This window comes from Lontra canadensis, unplaced genomic scaffold (genome assembly GCF_010015895.1).
Source record: "Lontra canadensis isolate GAN:19392208 unplaced genomic scaffold, GSC_riverotter_1.0 scaffold125, whole genome shotgun sequence".
Taxonomy (NCBI): domain Eukaryota; kingdom Metazoa; phylum Chordata; class Mammalia; order Carnivora; family Mustelidae; genus Lontra; species Lontra canadensis.
Window position 1 is genome coordinate 4,642,097 of NW_022631119.1, and position 24,449 is coordinate 4,666,545.

General features: G+C 51.0%; 3 protein-coding genes across 3 annotated transcripts; all 3 read right to left on the reverse strand.

Annotated features, from left to right (window-relative positions):
- Positions 1 to 3,758: 3,758 nt before the first annotated feature.
- Positions 3,759 to 4,248, reverse strand: LOC116857568 (60S ribosomal protein L23-like). The gene has a single exon (XM_032841799.1). It carries the CDS (start codon positions 4,237 to 4,239, stop codon positions 3,817 to 3,819), a length of 423 nt encoding a protein of 140 aa, XP_032697690.1. The 5' UTR covers positions 4,240 to 4,248; the 3' UTR covers positions 3,759 to 3,816.
- A 610-nt stretch (positions 4,249 to 4,858) lies between these two features.
- LGALS4 (galectin 4) lies at positions 4,859 to 13,471 on the reverse strand. The gene is made up of 9 exons (XM_032841972.1): positions 13,378 to 13,471; positions 12,985 to 13,073; positions 10,919 to 11,123; positions 8,083 to 8,217; positions 6,257 to 6,295; positions 6,060 to 6,089; positions 5,682 to 5,770; positions 5,375 to 5,540; positions 4,859 to 5,287 (listed from the first exon to the last, which is right to left on the reverse strand). The coding sequence occupies exons 1-9, from the start codon at positions 13,420 to 13,422 to the stop codon at positions 5,141 to 5,143; spliced, it is 945 nt and encodes a 314-aa protein (XP_032697863.1). The 5' UTR covers positions 13,423 to 13,471; the 3' UTR covers positions 4,859 to 5,140.
- A 1,304-nt stretch (positions 13,472 to 14,775) lies between these two features.
- ECH1 (enoyl-CoA hydratase 1) lies at positions 14,776 to 24,194 on the reverse strand. Its single transcript, XM_032841883.1, is given in 11 exon segments — positions 14,776 to 15,063; positions 15,246 to 15,396; positions 15,665 to 15,736; positions 15,825 to 15,895; positions 16,688 to 16,752; positions 16,956 to 17,004; positions 17,101 to 17,225; positions 23,267 to 23,355; positions 23,499 to 23,689; positions 23,691 to 23,707; positions 24,128 to 24,194. Coding segments are annotated over 11 exon segments (987 nt in total). The 5' UTR covers positions 24,180 to 24,194; the 3' UTR covers positions 14,776 to 14,958.
- Positions 24,195 to 24,449: the final 255 nt, after the last annotated feature.

Consider the following 24,449-nt stretch of genomic DNA (forward strand, 5'->3'; position numbering starts at 1 on the left):
TTCAAACGTATACAGTGGAAAGAGAGAGCAGTCATTGGCACTTTAAAGGTGGCAGGGGTCCTTGGATTAGATGGTGTGATCCATTCCTCTTCAGTTTCAAAAAATTTTTATTTTATGAAACTTCAACAGATTTTTTTTTTTTTTTTTAAGTAGGCTCCACTCCTGGGGCACCTGGGTGGCTCAGTGGGTTAAGCCGCTGCATTCGGCTCAGGTCATGATCCCAGGGTCCTGGGATCGAGCCCCGCATCGGTCTCTCTGCACAGCAGGGAGCCTGCTTCCCTTCCTCTCTCTGCCTGCCTCTCTGCCTACTTGTGATCTCTGCCTGTCAAATAAATAAATAAAATCTTAAAAAAAAAAAAAAAGTAGGCTCCACTCCTGTTGTGGAGCCCGATGCTGGTTTGGACTCAGAGCCCGGAGATCAAGACCCGAGCTCAAATCAAAAGTCAGATGCTTAACCCACTGAGCCACCCAGGCACCCTACCACTGGTTTCTTTTTTGACACATGGACCATCTAGAAGGCTATTGTTTAATTTCCCCATATTTGTAGATTTCCTAATTTTTTTTTAATGGTTGGTTTCCAACTCAATTCCATTAAGGTTGGAGAATATACTTGGTTTGATTTCAATTTGTGTAAATTTATTATGACTTATTTGATGGCCTTATTTTATGATCTGGTATGGAGAATTTTCCAAGTGTACTTGACAATAGTGTGTGTTCTGCTTTTGTTAGGTGGAAAGTTACCTGGTAGTTCAGACTGGTTGATCACGTCTATGTCTTTTCCGTCCTTACTAATTTCTTTCTGGTTGTTCTATCAATTAGAGAGAGGGGGTGTTGCAACTTGTAATTGTTCAGTGGTCCATTTGTCCTGTATTTTGGGGTCTGTCATTAGTATACATTTTTATTTGATACATATATTTGCTATATATGTATGTGTGTATATATTTGATGTGTTGTCCCTTTTATCGCTATGAAATGTCCTCGTTGTCTCTAGTACAATTTCTTCAAGCAGGCTCCGTACCCAATATGGGGCTTGAACTTATGACCCTGAGATCAAGAGTTACATGCGTTACTCACTGACCCAGCCAGGCACTCCTCTAGCGCAATTTATTATTTTTATTTTTTTAAAATATTTATTTATTTATTTGATAGAGAGAGTGCCAGTCCATATGCGAGCTAGAGGAGAGGCAGGGGGGGAGGGAGAGGGAGAGAGCATCTGAAGCCGAGTCCAAGCTGAGGACCAATTGGACTCTGGCTGGAACCCTCCACTGTGACATCATAACCTAAGCTGAAACCAAGAGTTAGAAGCTCAATCACCTGAGCCACCCAGGCGCCCCTATTACCATTTCTTTTACCATCTATTGTGTCTGATAGTAATTCTGTCCTTCTTACTCTTTTACAGTTATTGTTGATAGAGTGTATCTTTTTTTTTTTTAAGATTTTTATTTATTTATTTATTTGACAGAGAGTGAGATCACAAGTAGGCAGAGAGAGGGGGGAAACAGGCTCCCCGCCAAGCAGAGAGCCCCATGTGAGACTCTATCCCAGGACCCTGAGATCACGACCTGAGCCAAAGGCAGAGGCTTAACCCACTGAGCCACCCAGGCGCCCCGATATGGTATATCTTTTAAAAGTTTATTTATTTAAGTAATGTCTACACCTGACGTGGGGCTCGAACTCATGACCCTGAGATCAAGGGTCACACGCTCCTCAGACGGGGCCAGCCAGGTGCCCCCATGGTATATCTTTTCTCATTCTTTTACTTTCAACTTATTGGTGTCAAAGATCTAAAGTGTGTCTTTTGGGGCACCTGGGTGGCTCAATCATGAAGCATCTGCCTTCGGTTCAGGTCATGATCCCAGGGTCCTGGGATCGAGCCTTGCATCGGGCTCCCTGCTTGCTGGGAAGCGTGCTTCTTCCTTTCCCACTCCCCCTGCTGTGTTCCCTCTCTCACTATGCCTTTCTCTGTCAAATAAATAAATAAAATCTTCTTTAAAAATTTAAAAGAATAAAGTGTGTCTTTTATAGACAGCATTTACTGGATCTTGCTCTCTAATTCAGTCTGACAGTATGTTACTGATGGATTGCTTCATAATCAATTACCCCATAACTTAGCACTGTAACATTTTAATGATCTTACACAGTTTCTGAAGTTAGGATCCAGGAGTGGCTTACACAGGTGGTTGTGGCTCTGATTTTCCAGAGTTATGTTCAAACCGTCTGTGGAGTTACAGTCATTAGAAGGAAGCTTTTGAGGATGCCTGGGTGGCTCAGCTGCTTAAGCATTTGCCTTTGGCTTAGGTCACAATCCTAGGGTCCTGGGGTTGAGTCCTGTGTCCGGCTCTCTCCTTAGTGAGGAGTCTGCTTCCCCTTCTGCCTGTCACTCCCCCTCTCTTTCTCTGTCAAATAAATAAATAAATAAAATCTGAAAGAAAGAAAGAAAAAGAAAGAAAGAAAGAAAGAAAGAAAGAAAGAAAGAAAGAAAGAAAGAAAAAGAAAGAAAAAAAATTTCATAAACTCTGGCTGTGGCCAAACCCATTGCCCGGTTGAGTAGGGCTCCCAGGCTAAGAATAGGTTGTCCATTTTTAAATAGCTAAAAACAATAAAAAGGAGAATATTTCCTCACACTAAAAATTATATGGAATTCAAATCTCAACATCCATAACTCAGGTTTTTTTGTGTTTTTTTTTAAGATTTTATTTATTTATTTGACAGACAGAGATCACAAGTAGGCAGAGAGGCAGGCAGAGAAAGGAGGAAGCAGGCTCCCCGCTGAGCAGAAAGCCCAATGCAGGGTTTGATCCCAGGACCCTGGGATCATGACCTGAGCCGAAGGCAGAGGCTTTTAAACCCACTGAGCCACCCAGGTACCCCTATAACTCAGGTTTTATGGGAACACAGCCAGGCTCTTGCATTTCCGTCCTGCCTAATGGCTGCTTTTGTCCTTCGTCAGTGGAGTTCAGCAGCTGTGGCAGGTACCAGATCATCCCCAATGCCTAACATACTCACCAGGGGACCACTACAGAAAAGGTTTGCAACCTCTGTGCTGAAGGCTTGACTTGGACCAGAGCAGCCTCTTCTGGGGTGGCGCATGCGAGCGCGCGCACAGACACACACACACACACACACACACACACACACACACACACACGGCTGTTGGCAACAGTTTCAGTTTCTGGTCATATGGGCGATTACATGTGGAACAGATTGTTCGAGGAGCGCCTGACTCCTCCTAGAGGAGCGATCCAGGAGTGAGAGGAGCGGAAGGGTCTCTTAGAACTTAACTTTCTGCCATATTCTCAGTCACACACACACCAGCCCAGGTTGGGAGGGGAGTTCAGAAGGGTGTGAACACCATTAGAAGTCACCTCCGTGGCTGACCATGACAGCAGTCTATGCCTTTTGACTGGAAGGTTTATTTCATTTACACTTGATGTAATCATTGATATAATTGCCTTTCTGGCTACCTTGTTTGCTATTTGTTTTTACTTTCTGTTAATTCTTCACCACTTTTTTTTTTTTTTTAAGATTTCATTTATTTATTTGAGAGAGAAACAGTGAGAGAGAGCATGAGAGGCAAGAAGGTCAGAGGGAGAAGCAGACTCCCCATGGAATTGGGAGCCCGATGCAGGACTCGATTCCGGGACTCCGGGACCGTGACCTGAGCTGAAGGCAGTTGCTTAACCAACTGAGCCACCCAGGAGCCCTTCACCACCTTCTTTTGTGCTAAATAATTTTTAACGAATTTTTTTTTAGCAGCATTTTTTTTTTCGGGAGCAAATAATTTTTAATTTTTTTTTAAACAATTACACCAAAGAATCATGCAGTGCTGCCAGCATTGGATGCAATCCTGGGCCACAAGTCTGCACACTCCTTTGCGACTGGTCCTGTGATAGCAGACCCTTTCATTTCACCTTTATTGTTTACTATGACCCCTGCATTATCTTCAAAATAGAGAAACACACCATCTTTTCTCCGGTATGACTTTTTTTGTCGAATTACCACTGCTGGATGTACCTTCTTTCTGAGCTCTGGTTTGCCTTTCTTCATTGTGGCCATCACCATGTCACCCACACCCGCAACAGGAAGTCTGTTCAATCGTCCCTTGATCCCCTTCACAGAGATGATATACAGATTTTTGGCTCCTGTGTTGTCAGCACAGTTGATCACGGCGCCCACCGGAAAACCTAGGGAAATCCGGAATTTCGTACCGGAGGACCCACCACGTCCTCGCTTCGACATCTTGAACGCCGGAAAGGGCTTTAACAGCATTTTTTGAAAGCTGTTTTGTTTTTTTTTTTAAAGATTTTATTTACTTATTTGACAGACAGAGATTACAATCAGGTAGAGAGAGGCAGGCAGAGAGGGAGGAAGGGAAGCAGGCTCCCTGCCGAGCAGAGAGCCCGGTGCGGGGCTCGATCCCAGGATCCTGGGATCATGACCTGAGCCGAAGGCAGAGGCCCCAACCCACTGAGCCACCCAAGTGCCCCTGAAAGCTGTTTTTTAAGTAGTCATTCTAGGAATTACAATATACATCTTATCAAGTCAACTTTATTTATTTTTAAAGATTTTATTTATTTATTTATTTATTTTTAAGATATTTATTTATTTGACAGACAGATACCACAAGTAGGCAGAGAGGCAGGCAGAGAGGGAGGAAGGGAAGCAGGCTCCCTGCCAAGCAAAGAGCCCGGTGCGGGGCTTGATCCCAGGACCCTGGGATCATGACCTGAGCCGAAGGCAGAGGCTTTAACCCACTGAGCCACCCAGGCGCCCATGAATGTTCATTTTTTAACAATTTTTTATATTGTAGATTAAAAATAATTTTAAAGTAATCTCTACACCCAACGTGGGGCTCAAATTCACAACCATGAGATCAAGGGTTGCATGCTCCACCAACCAAGCTGGCCAGGTGCCCCTGGTTGGATGTTTAGATGGATGGATGTTTGGAAAGACTGATGGATGTTGAGATGGATGAATGGACGGTGTATCATTGAATCAAGGAAGCAAGGAACAGTGAGGGAGGTGAATGGAGTCATGGACACTCATGAGACACCCACAGGCATTTTATTAGGGGCTTAGAAGGGAGTCCTGTGGGATCTTTTCCTCTGTGTTCCCAAGGGTTATGGCCCCGGAGAATAGATCAGACTTGGACATAGGACAAGGTGATGTCACCCTTGATCTCCAGCACGTCCACATTCTGGAAGGCTGAAAGGCGATGGGAAAAGTCGAAGAGGTGCTGGCCATTGGCATAAACCTTGAAACGATCCAGGCCACAGCGGATGGACAGCTGCAGGGAGAAGGCAGGCTTGAGGCTGAGGCCAGGGCAGAAGCTTTGGAGGGAAGGGGGGTGGTAGGAAGGGGACCCCAGACTCACATCAAAGAATTGCCCAGGACCAAAGGGGTTGTAGGAGATCTTCTTGTCTTCGGATCCCCAGGAACCGTTCAGACAGCTGTTCCGAACCACGAGACCCTCAGTCAGGCGAGGGTTAATGTGCAGAGCCAGGTCCCCTGAGGATCCCACCATGAAGTTGATGACAAAGCTGAAGGCAGAGAGGGAAGGAGGCAGGAGTCAGATGGTGGCCAGTGCCTGGTTCTCCAAGGGAGAAGGGGACCGCAGTCCCGACTCCTGGGTCTGAGGGAGGAAGGGGGCTGAGGATTCCCACCGCAGTCTAGTTGTATACCTCTTGCCCATGGGGGGTATGGAACCCTTGATTATGATGGTTCTTCGGGCTGTAAGCCCTCCTTGCAAGTTCTTCCTAAATGGCACAGGCTGTGGGAGGAGACCATGAGGTCCTATCATCTCTCAGGTAACCAGAAGCCAGGCAGGGACAGATTTACAGAGAGGGGTGCCCACTCCCAGGAAGTGTCCTCAGCCCCCATCCCCTCCCCACTCTGGCCACCAACTCCACCCTCTCCCTACCTCCCAACCCAACACCCTCTGCCCACTCGACTTCCCATGCTCTCGGGGCCACCAGGGGTCGGTCAGGGCCCCCTACCCACCACCTGCTTCCCCACAAACTTCCCACCACAGAGGCCGAAACTCCCATAGGACACTTTACCGGGTTGAAGATTGGCGGTCCTTCCATGGTCTGTGAAGTGAGGAAGGGGAGAGATTATTCTATGACGTTCCACAAATATTTACGGCACACTGACTACATGCAGGCATGTCTCTGGGTACTGGATGGGTACGACTGATACCCCTCTACTTCTCTCCACCCCCCCCCCCCGCAAATGGCCCCACAACCTTCCCACTTACAGGCAGCTGACTTGGCTGTTGGTGCGTATATCCAGGACCCTACACAGACAGATGGAAGGCAAGGATGGTGAAGGGGACTGGGGGTCCTTCAGCTGCCCCAAGACCTCCTCACATCACCAAAACCCACCAAGAGGAGAAACCCACTGCCCATCAGCAGACACTTACTGGGTACACTGGAGTTCCCATGGGTATCTGTGGACACAGAGGCAATGTGTGAAGGGAGGCTGGCTATGAGGGAGACCCCTGACTGGGGCCAGGAGGGTGTCAAGGATGTCTGCCCAGGGCAGCCCCACCACCCCCCCGTCCGAGGGAACTCTGGGGTCAAAGAGGAGCACCAGGTGGCTTATGAATGGAGAGGAACCTGCTGTGCTTAGGGAACTCCAGTGAGCAGCACAGTCACTTTGGCCCTTTAGGGCAGGCCTGGTAAATTCTATTTGTCTCCCTTATCCCGCTTCGTCCTGTCCAGGAGCCCGCATCCGCCTCAGCCTGGAAGCTTCCACAAAGCGTAGGCTCTTCAGAACGTCTTCCCAGCCCACACCACTGATACCCCCCGCTCACCTCACCCCTGGTCAGGATTTGCCCTTTACTCTCGGTGCCCAGTGCTGGGGTGGTGAGGAGTCCTGCCTCTCCCAGGTCGGCCTCAGGCTCTCTCAGTCTGCGTGTGTCTCTGTTTCTGTTTCTCTGCCTCTCCCTGTCTCTGTCTCTGTCTCTCTTTGTCTCACGATGGTAAGACCATCGTGACAGGTGTGGGCCGGAAACCCCCCCATTACTTATATCCACTCGTTCTCTCTGTTCCGTCCTCTTTTCAATGAACTCCTTTCTGCCTTGGCTTCTGTTTTAAGTCAGTGATTCCAAAGGGACTTCCCAAATAGCCTTATTGTCGTTTTTCTTGTTCAAATGTGTGGATGAGGGATGACAGTAAAATGAACACCCGCAGGCCCATGGCCACCTCACGGGTGAAGACATTTTCATCGTTCCCTCATCTGGGGGCAGAAGGACCCCCCCACACACCGCACAGAACCTCTCCCCCTCCCCCGCCTGCATTTAATCCGTGGCTCTGTCACTTCCCAGCTCCGTGACTGTGGCCAGTTATTGAAGCTGTCTGTGCCTCAGTTCCCACATCTGTCCAGTGGGCCTGAGGATCATCGGAGCGTGGAGGTTGGGGGGCCTTACAGGTCAGGGAGTGCATCGCCCCCAGCTGAAGGCCATGGTGGGAGTCTGGAGTTTGGGCTTCTCTGAGGGCTCTGTGGCTGTTTTGGTGGCCTTTTGTTCACCGTGGCCCTGGGAGTGGGGTTTCTAGGTGGCCGGATGTGTTTCCGCTCTCGGTCATTTCCAGGGGAGTGTGGGCTGGTCCCCAGCAGTTGCTGTTGTGTGCCTTTCTCTGGAAGGCTCTTCCTGCGGGTGTGGACCAGCAGCTCATTGCGACTGGAAGTGAGATTCTCCGTGACTAGCCATGTTAGGCGGCTGCTCATGAACTTTCCGGCAGGCAGTTCCTGTGGCTTTTGTCCCTTCTTATCTTGACTTTCTGACTCAGCTTCCATGCTTCCTCCTCCTCCAGGAAGCCCTTCCCTTGCACTCTTTCAAACCTCCAGTCTGTCCCCAGACCGATCCCCCTCTCCATCCGCCCACCGCCCCAGCCCTAACCACATGCAGCCAATGCCATCTGGTGAATAGTCTGTCTTTCCAGTGGGCGGAGTAGGGCGCCTAGGCGGTCTGTGGCCCAGCCAGCAAAGGGGCCAGCACAGAGCAGGAGTTCTGGACACAGAGGAACATGGGACTGGATTAAGGAAGGAAGCGTGTGCGTAAGAGAGGGAGCCATCACGCACCTGGCCGGGAGGCGGGTTGCCGCCAATGAAGTTGATGGATTGAAGCTCCAGGTCCCCGTCCACTTGCAGGTGTGTGACCATCTGTAGAGGGAGCCGGTGCCCAAACTGGTAGAAGGGATTTCCATTTACCACCACCTGGAGGGCAGGGGTAATGTCAGAGTCAGCAGCCATGACTTTGGCAAGGCAGACACAGGAGGTAGGGAACAGCAATCATTTTCACTTGCACTTTGGTCTTGGAGGGGACCTGGGGAGCCACAGAGTCGGGAATCCTGGAGTCCACAGGTGAGAGGCCAAGCCAGGGTCAAAAGTCAGCTCACAGATGGGCAGGCAGACGGAAGAGAACAGAGAATTTAGTCAGGGTAGCGGTTGGGAGAGGATCAAGTCGGAGTCCTGGTTTTGGCACCAAATGAGTTTGAGCTGAGTCTAGCTCTAACATGTGGGTTGTCTGACCTCAGGGAAGTCACTTCACCTCCCTGGACCTCTGTTTCCCCACCTGTAACATGGAGGACGGCTCTGGGATTGTTGGGAACATTAAAACCCAGCCAGGCATGTCGAAGGTGTTCTGGAAATCCTCTTTATTTTGTTTTATTTTTATTTAAGATTTATTTATTTATTTGACAGAGAGAGATCTCAAGTAGGCAGAGAGGCAGGCGGTGGGGGGGGGTGGGAAGCAGGCTCCCCACTGAGCAGAGATCCCTACCCAGGGCTCGATCCCAGGACCCTGAGACCATGACCTGAGCCGAAGGCAGAGACTCAACCCACTGAGCCACCCAGGCGCCCCTGGAAATCCTCTTTAGAGCCTTGACTAATCATATCTTTTTTTTTTTTAAGATTTTATTTATTTATGTGCACGAAAGAGAGAGAGAGAGAGAGGGAGTGAGAGAAAGCATGGGCAGGGGCAGAGGAGAGGGAGAAGCAGACTCCCCACTGAGCAGGGAGCGCCCTGTGGGGCTTGGTCCCAAGACGCTGGGATTACAATCTGAGCTAAAGGTGGGCGCTTAACCAACTGAGCCACCCAGACAACTCTCAGCTCACGTCTCAATCTCAGAGTTGTTCAAGCCCCATCTGGACTCCACACTGGGTGTGGAGCCTACTTAAGAAAGTAAAATAAAATTAATAATAATAATAATAATAATAATAAAATAAAGACATAGAAACAGATTCAAGCAGGGAGAAGTCAGGATAAAGGCCAACCCTGGGGACAAGGGGACAGGAAGGGACAGGAAAGGGCTTCTGGGGCTGGAAGGCTCTTGTTTCTAGACTTAGATGCTGGTTCCAGGGGTGTGTTCTCTGCAAAGAACCAGCAAGCTGGGTACACATGGCCCACGCTCTTCTGTACCCTGGTCACACTTCAATCACACATTCAAAATATGCTTGCAGGGGCGCCTGGGTGGCTCAGTGGTTTAAGCCTCTGGCTTCGGCTCAGGTCGTGGTCTCAGGGTCCTGGGATCGAGCCCTGCATCGGGCTCTCTGCTCAGTGGGAAGCCTGCTTCCTCCTCTCTCTCTGTCTGCCTCTCTGCCCACTTGTGATCTCTCTGTCAAATAAATAAAATCTTTAAAAAAAAAAAAGTGTTTGCAGAACAGTAATTGATCACAATGTTGGGCCTTATCTGCAGCCGGATTCCCAGTGTAGAAAGCAACAAATATTAAAGTATTTATGAGATGACCGGACTGCTGACTGGATATGGGGATGCTGAGGAAGAACGCTCGGTGTTTTAAAGATTTTTATTTATTTACTTATTTGACACAGAGAGAGAGAGATCACAAGTAGGCAGAGAGGCAGAGGGGGAAACAGGCTCCCCGCTGAGCAGAGAGCCCAATGCTGGGCTTGTTCCCAAGACCCTGAGATCATGACCTGAGCCAAAGGCAGAGACGTAACCCACTGAGCCACCCAGGCGCCCCAAGAATGCTCAGTGTTTTCTGTGTGCTAATGGCATCACGACAGTGCTCCTGAAAAGCGAGAGATTTATCAATAACCTGATATGATATCTGGGATTTGCTCTTAAATCCTCTGAGAGGGGAAATGTGAGGCAGGATGACGGCAGAGGGACAGGGAGTTCATGACCACCGGAGGTGGCCAAGGAGATCAGGGGGTGGCTGTCCCCTCACTTCCTTCTGTTTGTATTCAGAGTTCACCAGAAGAAATAGCAAAAATGGGGATGCCTGGGTGGCTCAGTCCATTAAGCATCAGCCTTGGGCTCAGATCATGAACCCTGGGGGTGGTAGGATGGAGTCCCGCATGGGGCTCCTTGCTCAGCAGGGAGTCTGCTTCCCCTCTGTTCCTCCTTCCATTCTCTCTCTCTCTGTCAAATAAATAAATAAAATTAAAAGAAAAGAAAAAAATAGCAAAAACAGGGGTGCCTGGGTGACTGACTAAGGTCAGGATCCCAGGGTCATGGGTTTCAGTCCCCCATCTGGCTCCTTGCTCAGAGGGGATCCTGCTTCTCCCTCTGCCCCTCCCTGCAGCTCATGCGCGCTCTCTCTCTCAAATAAATAAACTCTTTTTAAAAAATAGCAAAAATACGCATTTTGCAAAAAACAGAGGAACAAGGTGAGACACATGAAACGTTAGAAGGCTGTCTGCCGTGGACGAAGAATGAGAAACAAGAGGAAAAATAATTTTTTTAAGGAGAAAAATGTTTTAATAGGCAGGAAAGAAGAAAAAGAAAAAAGTGAGTTAGGAAAGGTGGTGAGGAAAGGGAAGCAGGGAGGGGAGAGGGGCAGGGAAGACGGGAGCCTGAGAGAGGCAGGGAGGGGTGGCAAGAGGAGGAGGAGGGACAGATGGAAGAAAAGGAGGGAGGAGGGAGGAGGGGAGGCTCCGACCCGGAGCTCGGACCTTGTAGTGCTCCGCCAGGACCATGAACACCAGCTCGAAGGCCGCGCCCTTGCGGAAGGGCATGCTCCTTTTCTTCTCCTCGCTGCCCCACTTGCCGCCCTGCTGCGAGTTGAAGACCACCTTGTCCCAGCCATCAAAGCGGGGATTGAAGTGCAAGGCAATGTCTGCTCCCACGTACGGCCCTGCCACGAAGTTCACGTAGAACCTGGCGGGACAGGAAGGGCTATGCCCCTGGCCCCATCTGCCTGCGCATGGGGCCCTCCTCCGGAAGCCCTCTCTGATCTATGGTATTCCAAGGTCCCTGAACGGGTCTCTGAACTGGGTGGGAGCGGGGGTGTGAGGACCAGGAAAATAGGGGCAACACACTTAGGCCCTGTTGATGCAAGAGAGGAGGGGGTGGGCCGTGCTCCTGAAGTCCGGGAGGCATATTTCTTCTGCAACACTTTCCCTCTCTCCCTTTCCTTATCAGGCCACTGCCCCCCCAGCCTCTCCCAACTTGGCAACTGGGACTCCTGCATTTCCCTATTCACCATGGGCCAGACGCGGTCCTAGGAACCCTACAGGTATCTGGTCAGGTCACTCTGCTGCCACCCCACCCCACAGGCCACTCCCCACTTGTAGCCAGAGGGACCTAAGGAACAGCCAAATCTGAGCACCACCCATGCCTCCCCTCAAGCCAGCAACCCTGAAGTTATTCTAACTGGGTAAATACACACCTGCCTCAGGGCCTTTGCACTGGCTGTTCTTGCTACCAGCCTCTACTCCCAGACTCCTTCCCCTCCCCTCCCCTGGGTCTTTGCTGAAGTGTTTGCTTCCCAGAGAGGCCTTCCTGGTCTACCTTATTTATTTATTCATTTAATTTAAAAAGATTTTATTTATCATTCATTTGACAGAGATCACGAGTAGGCAGAGAGGCAGGCAGAGAGAGAAGAGGAAGCAGGCTCCCCACTGAGCAGAGAGCTGGATGCGGGGCTCCATCCCAGGACCCCAAGATCATGACTAGAGCCAAAGACAGAGGCTCAACCCACTGAGCCACCCAGGTACCCCCGGTCTACCCTATTTAAAGGGACAGTACTATACCCCTACCTCGCCTGCATCCATTCCCCATCTCCTTGCCCTATTTATTTGTCTCCATAGCACTTAGCACCACCGGACCCTGTCTATTTGATTTTTATCTTTCATCTCTCCTCTCTACTAGGTTGTCAACTCCATGTGGGCAGAGAGCTTTGCCCTGGTGACTGCTCTGTCCCCAGGGACTGGGCACATAGTGGGCCCTAAGTAAGCAAAAAAAACAATGAATAAAGAAATGGCAGTGCCAGAGGAAGCCTGGGTGGCTCAGTCCGTTAAGTGTACGCCTGTGGCTCAGATTGTGATCCTGGGGTTCTGGGATTGAGCCCTGAATCAGGCTCCCTGTTCCGCAGGGAGTCTGCTTCTCCCTCTCCCACTGCCCCTCCCCTCTGCTTGTGCTCTCTCTCACTATCTTTCTCTCTCAAATAAATAAATAAAATCTTAAAAAAAAAAGCAAGAAAAAAGAAAACAAAACAAAAACCTCAACAGTGCCTTGAGGTCAGTTCAATTGTCATCACCACCTTAAGGCCATAAAAAAATGCTAAGACTTAATTTTAATGCTTACTTTCCAGTTCTACATGTTTTACACATTGAATCCCTGAAACAGTGCCATCTTACATATGGGAAAAGAAAGCACAGAGAGGTTTTCCCACTCATGCAATTGCACAGTCACACAACTGGCCGGCTCTGAACTCTGATCTGAATTCGTGCTATCACACCCATCATTTCCAATCTGACATCCCAACTCGGGCTGCTTCTGGTGGTGATCTCCCTGACTGCCCTTCCCCCCCCACCCCCCGCCCCCAGGCTCCCCTGCTCCGGTCACCAAGCCCTGGATGTCCCAGGCTCAGGCTGGTCTTTGGCCACTAGGTACAGTGGCCCAGAGCCGCCATCCCCAGTAGAGTAGAGGAAGGGAAGAATGCCTCCTGCATTAGGGATGGGAGCCCCTCTTTGTGGCCCCCGCCCCTGCCTTGTCTGGAGTCGGGGGAGTGCCTTACCTCTTCATGTGCTCAGCGGCCACTCCTTGGATGTACACAGACATTCCCACACTGAGACCGCCCGGGATGGGCTTGTTGTAGGGCAGAGTCTGTGAAAAGGGACTGGTGAGCCTTTCCCCCTCATTGAGGAGCCCCCAACTCTTATTATAGAGGGAGAAGACGCCAGGGGTGAAGGGTCAGCGTGAAGATGAAGATGGCCAAGAGTCAGGGATGCACATAAATAGCGCAAGGGTCAGGGTGGGAGCAAGTCAGGCTTCGGGGTGAGTATTGGCTAAGTGAGACCCCAGGGTGGGGGTGGGGCTTCTCAGGATCAGGGTGAGAGTAAATTGGTGTGTGAGGTTCAGGGTGGAGCTAAGCTGGGATCCATGGTTGGGTCCTGGGTCACCATCTTACCGGATTGTAAGTGGGCTGGTAGCCAGGTGCAGGGACATAGGCCATCTTGAGAGGCTGGGCTGGTGGCTCGTCCCGGAAGAGAGGCGGCGGCGGGCAATGTCAGCAGATGGGAGGCGGTGGCGGCTCTTATACCTGAGGGACAGGGAGTGGCTGGCAGGGAAGGGTCCATGGGTTCCTCTTCTGGGCATCCGAGGCTCCCATCTTTTGCTAGGGCAGCCGCTTGTGTCCCTTCTGTTACTAGCCTCCCTGGCCACCAGCTAGAACCCAGATCCTCTCTGCTACGCTGGGAGGTGGGGGCGGCTGGGGGGAGGGGGCTACACTTTAGGTCCTTCTGCAAAGAGGAAGTGCTAGTGAACTTTGGCCCTGCCAGGGCCTTATCAGAGCCCATAAAATCCTGCCCAGGCCTTTGTTAACAGAGGGAGGGTACGGCCAGGAGGGCTGGGCAGGGCAAGGCTGCAGGAGTGGCCCACGACAGATGGGCAAAGGAAGGAAGAGAAAGCAGGGAGGGACAGGTGCTCTGGACAGCCCTAGGAACTGGGAAAGGGCTTACACTTATTGCATGCCCACTATATGCCCAATCCACATACATTAGATTGTAGGTATAGTGGTTTAGGTCATCATTTCTGGAGCCAGAGGTTCTGGGTTCAAATATTGCCTCGACCACTTCCTGGCTGTTTCATCTTAGCTTAGTACCTTAGCCTCAATTTCCCCAATTGCCCTTCTGAAAAATGGGGATTCTAGTAGTATCAACCTCATAGAGGCCTGGAAAGGAACCACTAAGATAATAAATGCTCAGAACAGGACTTGGTGTACAGAAGGCACTAAATTAATCCTTGGCCTCTTGCACTCATTCCAAACATAAGCCCAGGAGGTTCGGATTATATATGGACATGAAAACCTTAAGTTTAAAGACATGAGGCAGGGGTGCCTGGCTGGCTCAGCTGGTAGAGCACGTGACCCCTTAATCTCAGGGTGGTGAGTTCAAGCCCCACCTTGAGCCTGGAGCCTATTTAAAAAAGAAAAGAAAAAGAAATGAGGCAGTTGGCCCAAGACTGGGTAGCAGCGGAACTCTAGCCAGACTCGGGCGTCAGCTCCCACCAGGCTGAGCAGTGAGTGGGTGCCAGGCAGGGTGAACACCGCCCTTACGCCTGGAGCAGGAAGGGAGACCATCTGGAGCCTTCCGGCCGGGAGGCAGCTGCCAGACTTTTTATGGGCCCTGACCCGTCCACCGCCAGCTCTGAATGGGCGTCGCCTGCACGGCTCCTGTGCTCATTGGTCAAATCTCCATCCCCAACTTTCTGTGCAGCTGCGGTCCTGGAACCCCCACCCCCCACCCCCCCCCCAGGGACGTCGCAGCTCCTTTCTGCCTCTGCTCTTTTCAATGAAGACACCAGGTTCGTTAAGTTGCTTTATTGTTCGGGTGAAGATAAGGCCCTGGGCATGAGGAAATCAGAGTTAGGTTAGAAACTGGGAGATCAAGGGAGAAGGTACCAGGCGACCATCTTTACTAACTCTCCTTCTCTGGGGATGAGGAAATGGGCGTGAGGTGGGAGGCAGCCAGACCCTGGGCCTCGGTGGCTCTCAGAGCTTGGAGAAGGTGACGTTCTTCAGTTCCTGCTTCTCCACTGCAGCCTGGACAGACTTAACGATGTCCTGGGTTTGCAGCATGCTCATATTCCAGGTGGCCTGGACGAAGAGAATGGAGAGCAATGGCAGGGGCGGGGAAAGGTTGGGACTGGGCCAATGAAAAACAGGGAAGAGAAAGCAGCGCACCAATCAGAGGACAAGGCTTGCAGAGGGTTTCTGGGCCCTGTTTGGCCGCTCTGGTACCAGAGAAGGGCTGTGATTGGCTGGGCGCAAAGCCTTACCGCGTAATTGAGGCCCTCGGCCACCGAATGGTTGCGGGAGTAGACCAGGTTGATCTTGGTGCTCTGTACCGCCACGGGGCTCTTGGTGGAAATCTCGGCCGCCAGGGTGAAGGCCGCATCAAGCATCCCCACCTTGTCTGGGAACACCCGGCTGCGGATGAAGGGAATCCGTCGTGGGGGAGAGCGGGGAGGCGGCCGTCTGCCAAGGAGGCTCACCATCCCCCATGAGTAAGTGGCCAATCACAGCAGAAAGCAGTGATTTCGCCCAGTGAAATGAGCCAATCAGAGCAGGGCACTGGACTGCAGCTTGAAGAGTTGACCACCCAGATAAAGTCAGCCCCCGTGAGGGTACACCCGGACCCAAAAAGCCCAGCCCAGGTTACCCCTGAACTCTGAACAGCACAGGCCGTGTCTCCTACCTGACCAGCCCACTGCCCAGGGCCTCATCAGCCATCATCTTGCGGCAAGTGAAGGCCAGCTCGTTGACCAGGCTGCAAGAGGGAAGGGCGGGTCAGGGGACCGCAGTCATCCTGGATCCAGGAGAAGCGCTGCAGTCCCCTCCCTGGCTCCTTCACCCACCTCTGGTTTCCGAGGACTTTGGGCAGTCTCTGCAGCGTTCCTACGTCAGCCGCCAAACCTATGTCCACCTCCTGGGAGGAGCCATGATGTCAGGATTCAGTTTGTGCCTAATACTGCCTCCCACCGTGCAACCTCAGTGCCAATGAAATCTAGCATCTCCTGCAGCGACCCCACTCCCACCTCAGAGACTGCCCCCCAAACACCCCATTTCGTTGTCATCCTTCAGCCCAGAACACAGCCCACCTCCCAATTCCTCTGCCTTCCCAACTCCTTGAGGTCAGTCACATCTCCTGAGGGAAGCCCTCCAGCCCTCCCTGTCTGACCCCCACTGCCTCTACAGGCTCCATCCTGCCTTGGGTCCTCCCCATCACTGATCCCAGCAGCAACCCCAACTTCCTCCTCACCCCCATACCTTTACTCACTCCAAACCCCACGTGGACTGCGCGGCTCCCCTTCCCTTCCTTCATGGTCAAAGTGCCTTTTTTTTTTTTTTTTTTTAAGATGTATTTATTTATTTGAGAGAGAGAGAGAGAGAGAGCAGGGGGAATGGCACGGGGAGAGGGAGAATCCCAAGCAGACTCCCCCCACTGAATGTGGAGCCCGACGCATGGAGCTCGATCTCATGACCCTGAGCCAAAATCAAGTTGGATGCTTAACCAACTGAGCCCCCCACAGGCACCCCCAAAGTGTTACTTTTTAAGGCTCAATTCTGACTAACTCTTCCATGAGGCCCTTGCTTCTCACACTCACTCTCACCCCCACCCCCTTAATCTGTTCTTTTGCAGCTCTACTCCCCCCCCACCTGCCACGCATCGCCCACCTCTAAGCAGGATCTGAGGAAGGAGCGCAGGAGGAGGGCTCACCTTCACCTGGAAGAAAGCATCCTGGGCACAGTACCGGATGTCACAAGCAGTGATGAGGTCCACGCCTGCAAGGGGGAGGTCAGGGGCATTGACCAACCACAAGGACCAGCCCCTCCTCCCAGAAGATGGGGTTGTACCTCTGGGCAGGGTTTAACTAGCAGCTGATCTGAGGCTGGAGGTCCCTGGCTGAGGCGGACAGGCAGCAGCCAGCCAACAGGCGCCCAGCTACACCAGGTGCCCGGATGGGGGGTGGGTTGCTCAGACTCACCTGCACCAATGCAGGCCCCATGGATGGCGGCGATCACGGGCTTCGGACACTGCAAGAGGGGGCAGGAAGGGTGGGGTCAGAGCTGGTCCAGGAAGGATGGGCAGGGTTCGGGGGCGGGGTGTGCCCCAATAGTCCCCCAGAGAACCTTCTCGATGACACTGAAGGTCTCTTGGTATTTGCTGATGAGGCTACGGAGGTACCAGCTGGTGCGGGCTACGTCATCTCCTTGGGGCTGTAGGATTTCCGAAGCCATGTCCATAAGGTCGATACCTGGTGGGGAGGCATGAGGAGGTTCACATAGCCTCCCAGGCACCCCCTTCCCCTGCCGCCCTCATTGCCCCAACTGAGGTCAGAACTCCGACTTAGCAGATTCGAACCCCCAAACCACCACAGTGGAGAAAGGTGCTCACGCAGGATCTAGCAAGGGATAGCATATGGGGTGTGAAATAAACAAAAGCTAACATTTACAGGGTCATTACTCACTTTATCCTCCCAACAGGCCTATGAGGTGGGTCCTATTACTATCTCCATTTTACTGAGGGTAAACTGAGGCATGTGACGCTTAAGTTACTTGCTCAATAAGGTCACACTGGCTTGGGAGCACTGGCACTGGGACTTTAAGCCCAGAACCATGCACTGGCTCCAGAGGTCATGCTTTTCACCATCACGCCAGGCGGCAGAGGAGACAAGTGTCTGGGCATGAGTCCATGGTGGTAACATTTCGTCAGGAAGACTGGCGATGGAGCAATTTCTGTGGGCTCCAACTGCAAGACGATCTCAAATCTAACCTCTCCTCCACGAATCATTCTCCAGGAATCTGTACTCTGGCTGAAACAGTTTCCCGTGGTCTCCCTGCTCCCAGCCCCGCCCTGACTGGTCCCCATACGCAGCCAAACTAACTGGTGAGCACGTCAGGGCCTCCTTCTCTTCCCTCCCATCTCACTCACTTGGAAGAAGATACAAGATGTGTGCCAAAACCTTACCAGCCCTCATGAACACCATTCCCAGCCCACTGCTTTGGGCACACAGGCCTCCAACTGCTGTGCCAACACGACCACACAGTCCCTTCCCAGGGCTTTGTTTTTCTACCTACAGCTCTCTGCCTAGAACAGTCCCTCCCCCAGTGGCGGTCAGAAGACTGACTCCAGGGGCACCTGGGGGGCTGCCTTCAGCTTAAGTGTCTGCCTTCAGCTCAGGTCCTGGGTTCAAGCCCCGCATCAGGCTCCCTGCTCAGTGGGGAGTCTGCTTTTCCCTCTCCCCCCCGCCCCTCCCCACCTGCTTGTGCTCTCTCTCTCTGTCAAATAAATAAATTAATTAAATCTTAAAAAAAAAAAAAAGAAGACTGATCCATCAGTCCATAGCTCAAAGGTCACCTCCTTGGGGAGGCCCACTCAGGCTACCACGGCTGAGGAGCAGCCCCATCACCCTCTACCTCCCTCTGTGTCTTATCTTGGTCACTGCCCTCTCCTTATCATATAATGTGCTTAACTCATTTAGTGCCTGTCTCCCCCTCTAGAATGTGAGCTCGCTCTAAAAATACCTCTATGTGCTCTAAATATCTCTAAACATGTGCTCTCTCCATACCTCTAAATGCTCCAGGTCTCATTCCTAATCATCAGAGTGGAGTTCTGGCTCTCTGTCCACTACTGCATCCCCAGTGCCTAAACAGACCCTAGTGTTTGTCTGGTGGTGACAAGTGCTGGAAGAAAATTACAGCAGGGAGTGGAGTGTGTTGGGGTGTGTAGGTGTAGCGATGGCTGTTGTGGTATTAAATGGGGTGGTCAGGAGGGCATTTGGGGGGCTCAGGCAGTTGAGGGACTGACTCATGGTTTCGGCTCAGGTCAAGATCTCAGGGTCTTATGATTCCACCCTGGGCTGGGCTGGGCGCTGAGCATGGAATCTGCTTGGGACTGTCTCTCCCTCTGCCCCTCCTTGCTCTCTCTCTAAAATAAACAAATCAATCTTAAAAAGAAATAAATAAATGGGGTGGTCAGGGGCCATCTCCCTGAAAAAGTGACTTTTTTAAAGAGAGAGTGTGTGCATGAGCAGGGGTGGGTGGGATGGGAGAGGTGGAGGGGCAGAGGGAGAGGGAGAGAATCTTAAGCAGGCTCCATACTTAGCATGGTGCCTGATGAGGGGGCCCCCATCTCACAACCCTGAGATCATGACCTGAGCCAAACCTGAGAGTTGGATGCTTAACTGACTGAGCCACTCAGGCACACCTGAAAAAGTGAGTTTTGAGTAAAGATCTGAAGAAGGAGAGGGAGGGAGCTATAGGGATATCTGGGATCAGAGAGTTCCAAATGTCAGGAAGAGCCAGTGCAAAGGCCCTGTGGTAGGAATGCCCCTTGTCCGTGTGAGGAACACGGAGGAGGCGGGGACCTAGATGACCAGGCAGACTGTGTGGGGTCTCATGTTCCAGGGGGTGGACTTTGGCTTTTACTCTGGGGGAGATCTTGCTATGAGAGGGTTCTGAGCAGAATCATCCATCATCTTCTTCCTCCTGGGGTTAATCATTGTTATACTTTTGCCTATGAACAATGCTATCTGGCAAACCTGAAAAACCATTCCCACATGTGGCCACACCCCAGTCCTCTGGGGCTCCCCGGCCTCCACAGCTTGTTTAAGTAAGAGAGACCTGAGGAATTCTGGCTCAGGGTAGAGCTGAATTTCCATGAAGTAAATATCGGTAAGACAGGACTCCTCTGTGTGACCTTGGCCAGACCACTTCATCCTCTGGGCCTTGAGTTTCTTCTCCAGAAAATAAGGGAAAAATCCTCCTGAGAGCTGATGGAGATGCAAGGACTGGAGGAGACAGAGCCCCAGAGGCCCTTCTCTCCGTGCCTGTCATGTCCTGGCGTCACAGTTACTGTTGCTATGCGCCCCATTTCAACGGAGGCCAGAACCACCTGGATCAGCCCACTGGCATCTGCCAGCTTCCACAGCATGTTTGTGAAGCCTGTGTGACTCAGTGGAACCCACGGTGGTGGTGGGGCTCCCAGAACCCAGCGAGGCACCTTGCGACACCTTTCACTGGCTTTTCCTGTTTACCCACCCTACCCATCCCTGCACACACCCAGCTTTTGCAACCGCTTGAGATAAGGGACCAGTCTGTGGTCCTAGGTGTCCTCTCTCCCAGGTAAGAACTGCTCACTTCAGGGCGCTTGGGTGGCTTCATCACTTAAGCATCTCTCTGCTTTCGTTCGGCTCAGGTCATGATCTCAGGGTCCTGGGATTGAGCCCCACATCAGGCTCCTTGCTCAGCAGGGAATCTGCTTCGCCCTCTGCCTGCCGCTCCCTATGCTTGTGCACTTTTTCTCCATCTCTCTCAAATAAATAAAGAAAAAAAAAAGTCCCCCATCTGGCTCCCCTGGGAACCTCTAAATGCTCCAGATCTCATTCATAATCCTAGTCCCGTTAGTCACTATTCTAAATAGTAACAGCTACATCAACAAAAGTCCTACACGTTTCAGGGGCACTTGGGGGGCTCAGTAGGTTAAGCATCTGACTCTTGATTTCAGCTCAGGTCATGATCTCAGGGTAGTGAGATCGAGCCCCACACTGGGTTCTGTGCTCAGTGGGGAGTCTGCTTGAGATTCTCTCTCACTCCCTCTGTCCTGCTTCTGTTCTCACAAGCATTCTCTCTCTCTCACCAAAAAAAAAAAAAAAAAAAAAAAAATCTCAGCTCTGCCATTTCCCATCTGTGAGAACCGGGCAAGTTTCTTCACACATAAAATAGGGGATGATAATTGCACTTGTCTGGAAGGGATCCGGGGAGAATTAATTAATATGTGAACCATGTCCAGACACTCTGCAGATATTAAATAACTGTGGGCTACTTCCCTCTTTTTTTTTTTCCTTAATTAATGGTTCCGTTCTATCGTTGGAACTACTAATTACATTGAGTTTCTTCTTTCTGGCCTTGAGAGCCTTGCTGCTGGAAATGGAACCAGACAGCTATGGTCAGCTGGGAGCTAGAAAGGTGAGGGCCCCAGGCCTGGCACCGCCACCATTGTAACCCCATCTTTCGCTTCTCAGGCATAAGTGCCATGAGGATGAGGGCCGAGAACCAGGGCCCACTTGCCTGTTTTCTAGGTCACTGGCACTCAGAAAGGGGCTAGCACTGGAGTGTTTCTGGCCCAAAGGAACAAAATCAACAAAAGGAGAAATGGAGAGGGGGTAGAAAGTAAACATGGGGGGCTCATTCGGTTAAAGCCTCTGCCTTCAGCTCAGGTTATGATCCCAGGGTCCTGGGATCAAGCCCCACATCAGGCTCTTTGCTCAAAGGGGAGCCTGCTTCCCCCCTCTCTCTGCCTGCCTCTCTGTGTACTTGTGATCTCTTGTCTGTGAAATAAATAAATAAAATTCTTTAAAAAAAGAAAGTAAACACGGGACACGTAAAGAAGTTAACAGGGGAAACAACCAGAAACAGATTGTTTACTGTGTGTCTTCCCCACTGGGCTGGCAACCTCCATGACGCCAGGGCCTGGGGCTGCCTTAGTCACCACTGAGTCCTCTCCCTCTGGCTCTCCCGCAGCTGGTGCTCTCTCTTGCAAATAAATGAAGAAAATCTTAAGGAAAAAAGATTCATTTATTTATCTTGGGCGGGGGTGGAGAAAGGGCATGAGCTCAAGGGCAAAGAGAAAGGCAGAAAGAAATCTCAAGCAGACTCTGTACTGAGCTTGGAGCCCCAACATGGGACTCAATCTTATGACCCTGAGATCACTACCAGAGCTGAAACCGAGAGTCAGACCCTTAATGGATGGTGCCACCCAAGCGCCCCGTGAGTTGGCTGTTTTTAAAATTTCTAGATTGAGAGGAGGCTGGAAGTTGTGTTTGAAGATCTCTCTGTCAAATAATTAAATAAAATCTTAAAAAAAAAAAAAAACTGACTCAAGTGGCGTATGGGTGGCTCAGTGGGTTGAGCCTCTGCCTTCGGGTCGGGTCATGATCCCAGGGTCCTGGGATCAAGCCCCACGTTGGGCTCTCTGCTCTGCAAGGAGCCTGCTTCCCTCCCCCCTCCCCTCTGCCTGCCTCTCTGCCTGCTTGTGATCTCTGTCTGTCCAATAAATAAATAAAATCTTAAAAAAAAAAAAACTGATTCCAACTAAACTGCTAAAACAGGAAACTCAACATTCTTTGGAGGTATAGCATAGGACCCAGAGTTTCCACAGCATCTTTCCATATCCTAATAACCGGGATACAGTCCAAATTTATTCCAAATGCAAACAAACAGAAGAATGAGGCTCAGTCTTTCAAGAGAAAAGATAATGCACCGAGACTGACCCCAAGGTGACCCAGATGTTGGAATCAGGAGGCAAAAGTTTTAAAGCAGTGGTTAGAACAAAGATGCAAAGAGAAATATGCTCGTGATACATAACAAGCCATGGAACTTCAGGAGAGAAATGGCAAATACAAAAAAAGAACCAAGTGGAAATTTGAGAAACAAAAGCTACAGTATCTGAAATTTTAAAAATCGCTAGATGGGCTTCCGAGCAGCATAGAGATGACAAAGGATTCAGTGAATGTGGTCAATGGAAATGATCCAGTCTGAAGAACAGACCTGTGGGACAATTAAAAGTTCAAACAGTCATGTAACTGGAAATCAGTTTGTGTGTATTGAGTAATTATATGAAAGCACGTTATTTTAGTACACTTTAGTGACATTTATTTTATTTATTTATTTTTTTAATTTTATTTATTTGACAGACAGAGATCACAAGTAGGCAGAGAGGCAGTAGAGAGAAAGGGGAAAGCAGGCTCCCCGCTGAGCGGAGAGACCGATGTGGGGCTCCATCCCAGGACCCTCAGATCACGACCTGAGCTAAAGGTAGAGGCTTTAACCCACTGAGCCACCCAGGCGCCCCACTTTGGTGACATTTAAAAATAAAACAAAACAGGGGCGCCTGGGTGGCTCAGCCAGTTAAGCGTCTGTCTTTGGCTCGGGTCATGATCGAGCCCCACTTCGGGCTCTCTGCTCACCAGAGAGGCTGTTTCTCCCTCTTCCTCTGTGCCTTCTCTATCTCAAAAAAATAAAAAAAAACTTTAAAAAAAAAAACCAAAAAAAAAAAAAAAAAAAAAAAAACCAAAACAGACTGAGAGGTTAAGGGCCTTGGCCAAGGCTATGGACCAGACTTTAAAGTCCATCATCCTGTTGGACGCATTTTGGTATTTGAATGTTTTAAATTAAAAAAAAAAAAAAAGATAAAAGTGGAAGTTAGACGCTGGTTGAAACCCTAGTTAAGAAGCATTGCTCTATTTCCAGGAAATAGGGGAGACTAGTAGAGGCGGGGGTGGAGAGTACCCAGTACCTGCAGTGAACAATTTTCCTGCACCAGAGATCACCACAGCCCGACAGTCGGGGTCTTGTGCTATCTTGTTGAAGCACTCCACCATCTCTCTGGGAGGGGCAAGAAGAGAAAGGCTGTGTCTTGGAAGGGTATCCCCTGCCCTCGTGTCACCTGCCCCCCACACTCCACCCCTACCCATTCTCTCAGCCCTGCCTCCTCCTGCAGGCAGGCCTCCGCGATCTGCAGGCCCTACCTCCAGAAGGCTTTGTTCATGGCATTCCTCTTCTCAGGCCGGTTTAGCTGCACATGCAGGATGTGTTTCTGAGCCTCTGTCACCCGAAGGGACTCATAGTTGTGGTCTGGCACGTCTCTGGGGGCTGCTGTGGAGGTCGCATCTTGAGCAATGGAGCTCATGGGGCAAAGGCTAAGGCTGAGACCCGGGGGGGGTGGGAGCCATCACTCCTGGGGAGACAGAGGAAAGAAGAGCCTTTGATGACCCCAGGTAGGGGACACAGTGCTTTCAAGAGCTGAAGGCACACACATTTCCCCTCACTGATGTTAGACTGGGGAACGCAGGTCCCTAGGAAATCTCAGGTTAGGGGGGATATAAGCTTTCAGATTAGGGGTGCACTTATCAGTGGCCTCAGTGTGAAGACACCTTCAGACCCTTGATCATGGGACTGACCCCACACTGGGAACACTAAGCTGTCAGCAACCCAACTGTAAGACACAGGCTTACAGAATTAGGGAGTTCTATGGTTGGAAGCATATGCACCCGAGTGTTAAGGTGATCAGACCGGGTCCTGGGACAGGCCTCCCCATCCTAAGGTGGCTATGACAGCACTACAGAGCAATGGACTTCCACAGATCGAGGTGACTCACGTCGTATCAGCAGGCTCCGCAAACTGCGAGACACCGCCACGGCTGCCGCCATCGCAAACTAGTAGCTAAGGGGACTAACCCAAGAGACAGGAAGAAGCCAAGGGGGCGGGCACGACACCACCATGTTTGGCGAGGGCACGGACGCCGCAGCTTGATAGCGGTGACGCCCGTCTTTCTGCCATCTTTACTAAGGGTAAACGGAAATGCCCTTCCTTGTCCGCAGACCTCGGCTTAGCATTGTGCCTTTTGCCCCAGTAGGAACGTGGCCCATTATTGCTGCGGGACATTTCGTCACAGTGCTGTTTTATAATGGTGGAAAAAT

Coding starts and splice junctions, on each gene's coding strand:
- LOC116857568 (XM_032841799.1), bottom strand. CDS start 4,239: ATGTCGAAGCGAGGACGTGGTGGGTCCTCCGGTACGAAATTCCGGATT.
- LGALS4 (XM_032841972.1), bottom strand. CDS start 13,422: ATGGCCTATGTCCCTGCACCTGGCTACCAGCCCACTTACAATCCG. Junction 11,124..12,984: donor GCCGCTGAGCACATGAAGAG/GTAAGGCACTCC, acceptor CTGTCCCGCCAG/GTTCTACGTGAACTTCGTGG. Junction 5,541..5,681: donor ATACCCCCCATGGGCAAGAG/GTATACAACTAG, acceptor CTCTGCCTTCAG/CTTTGTCATCAACTTCATGG.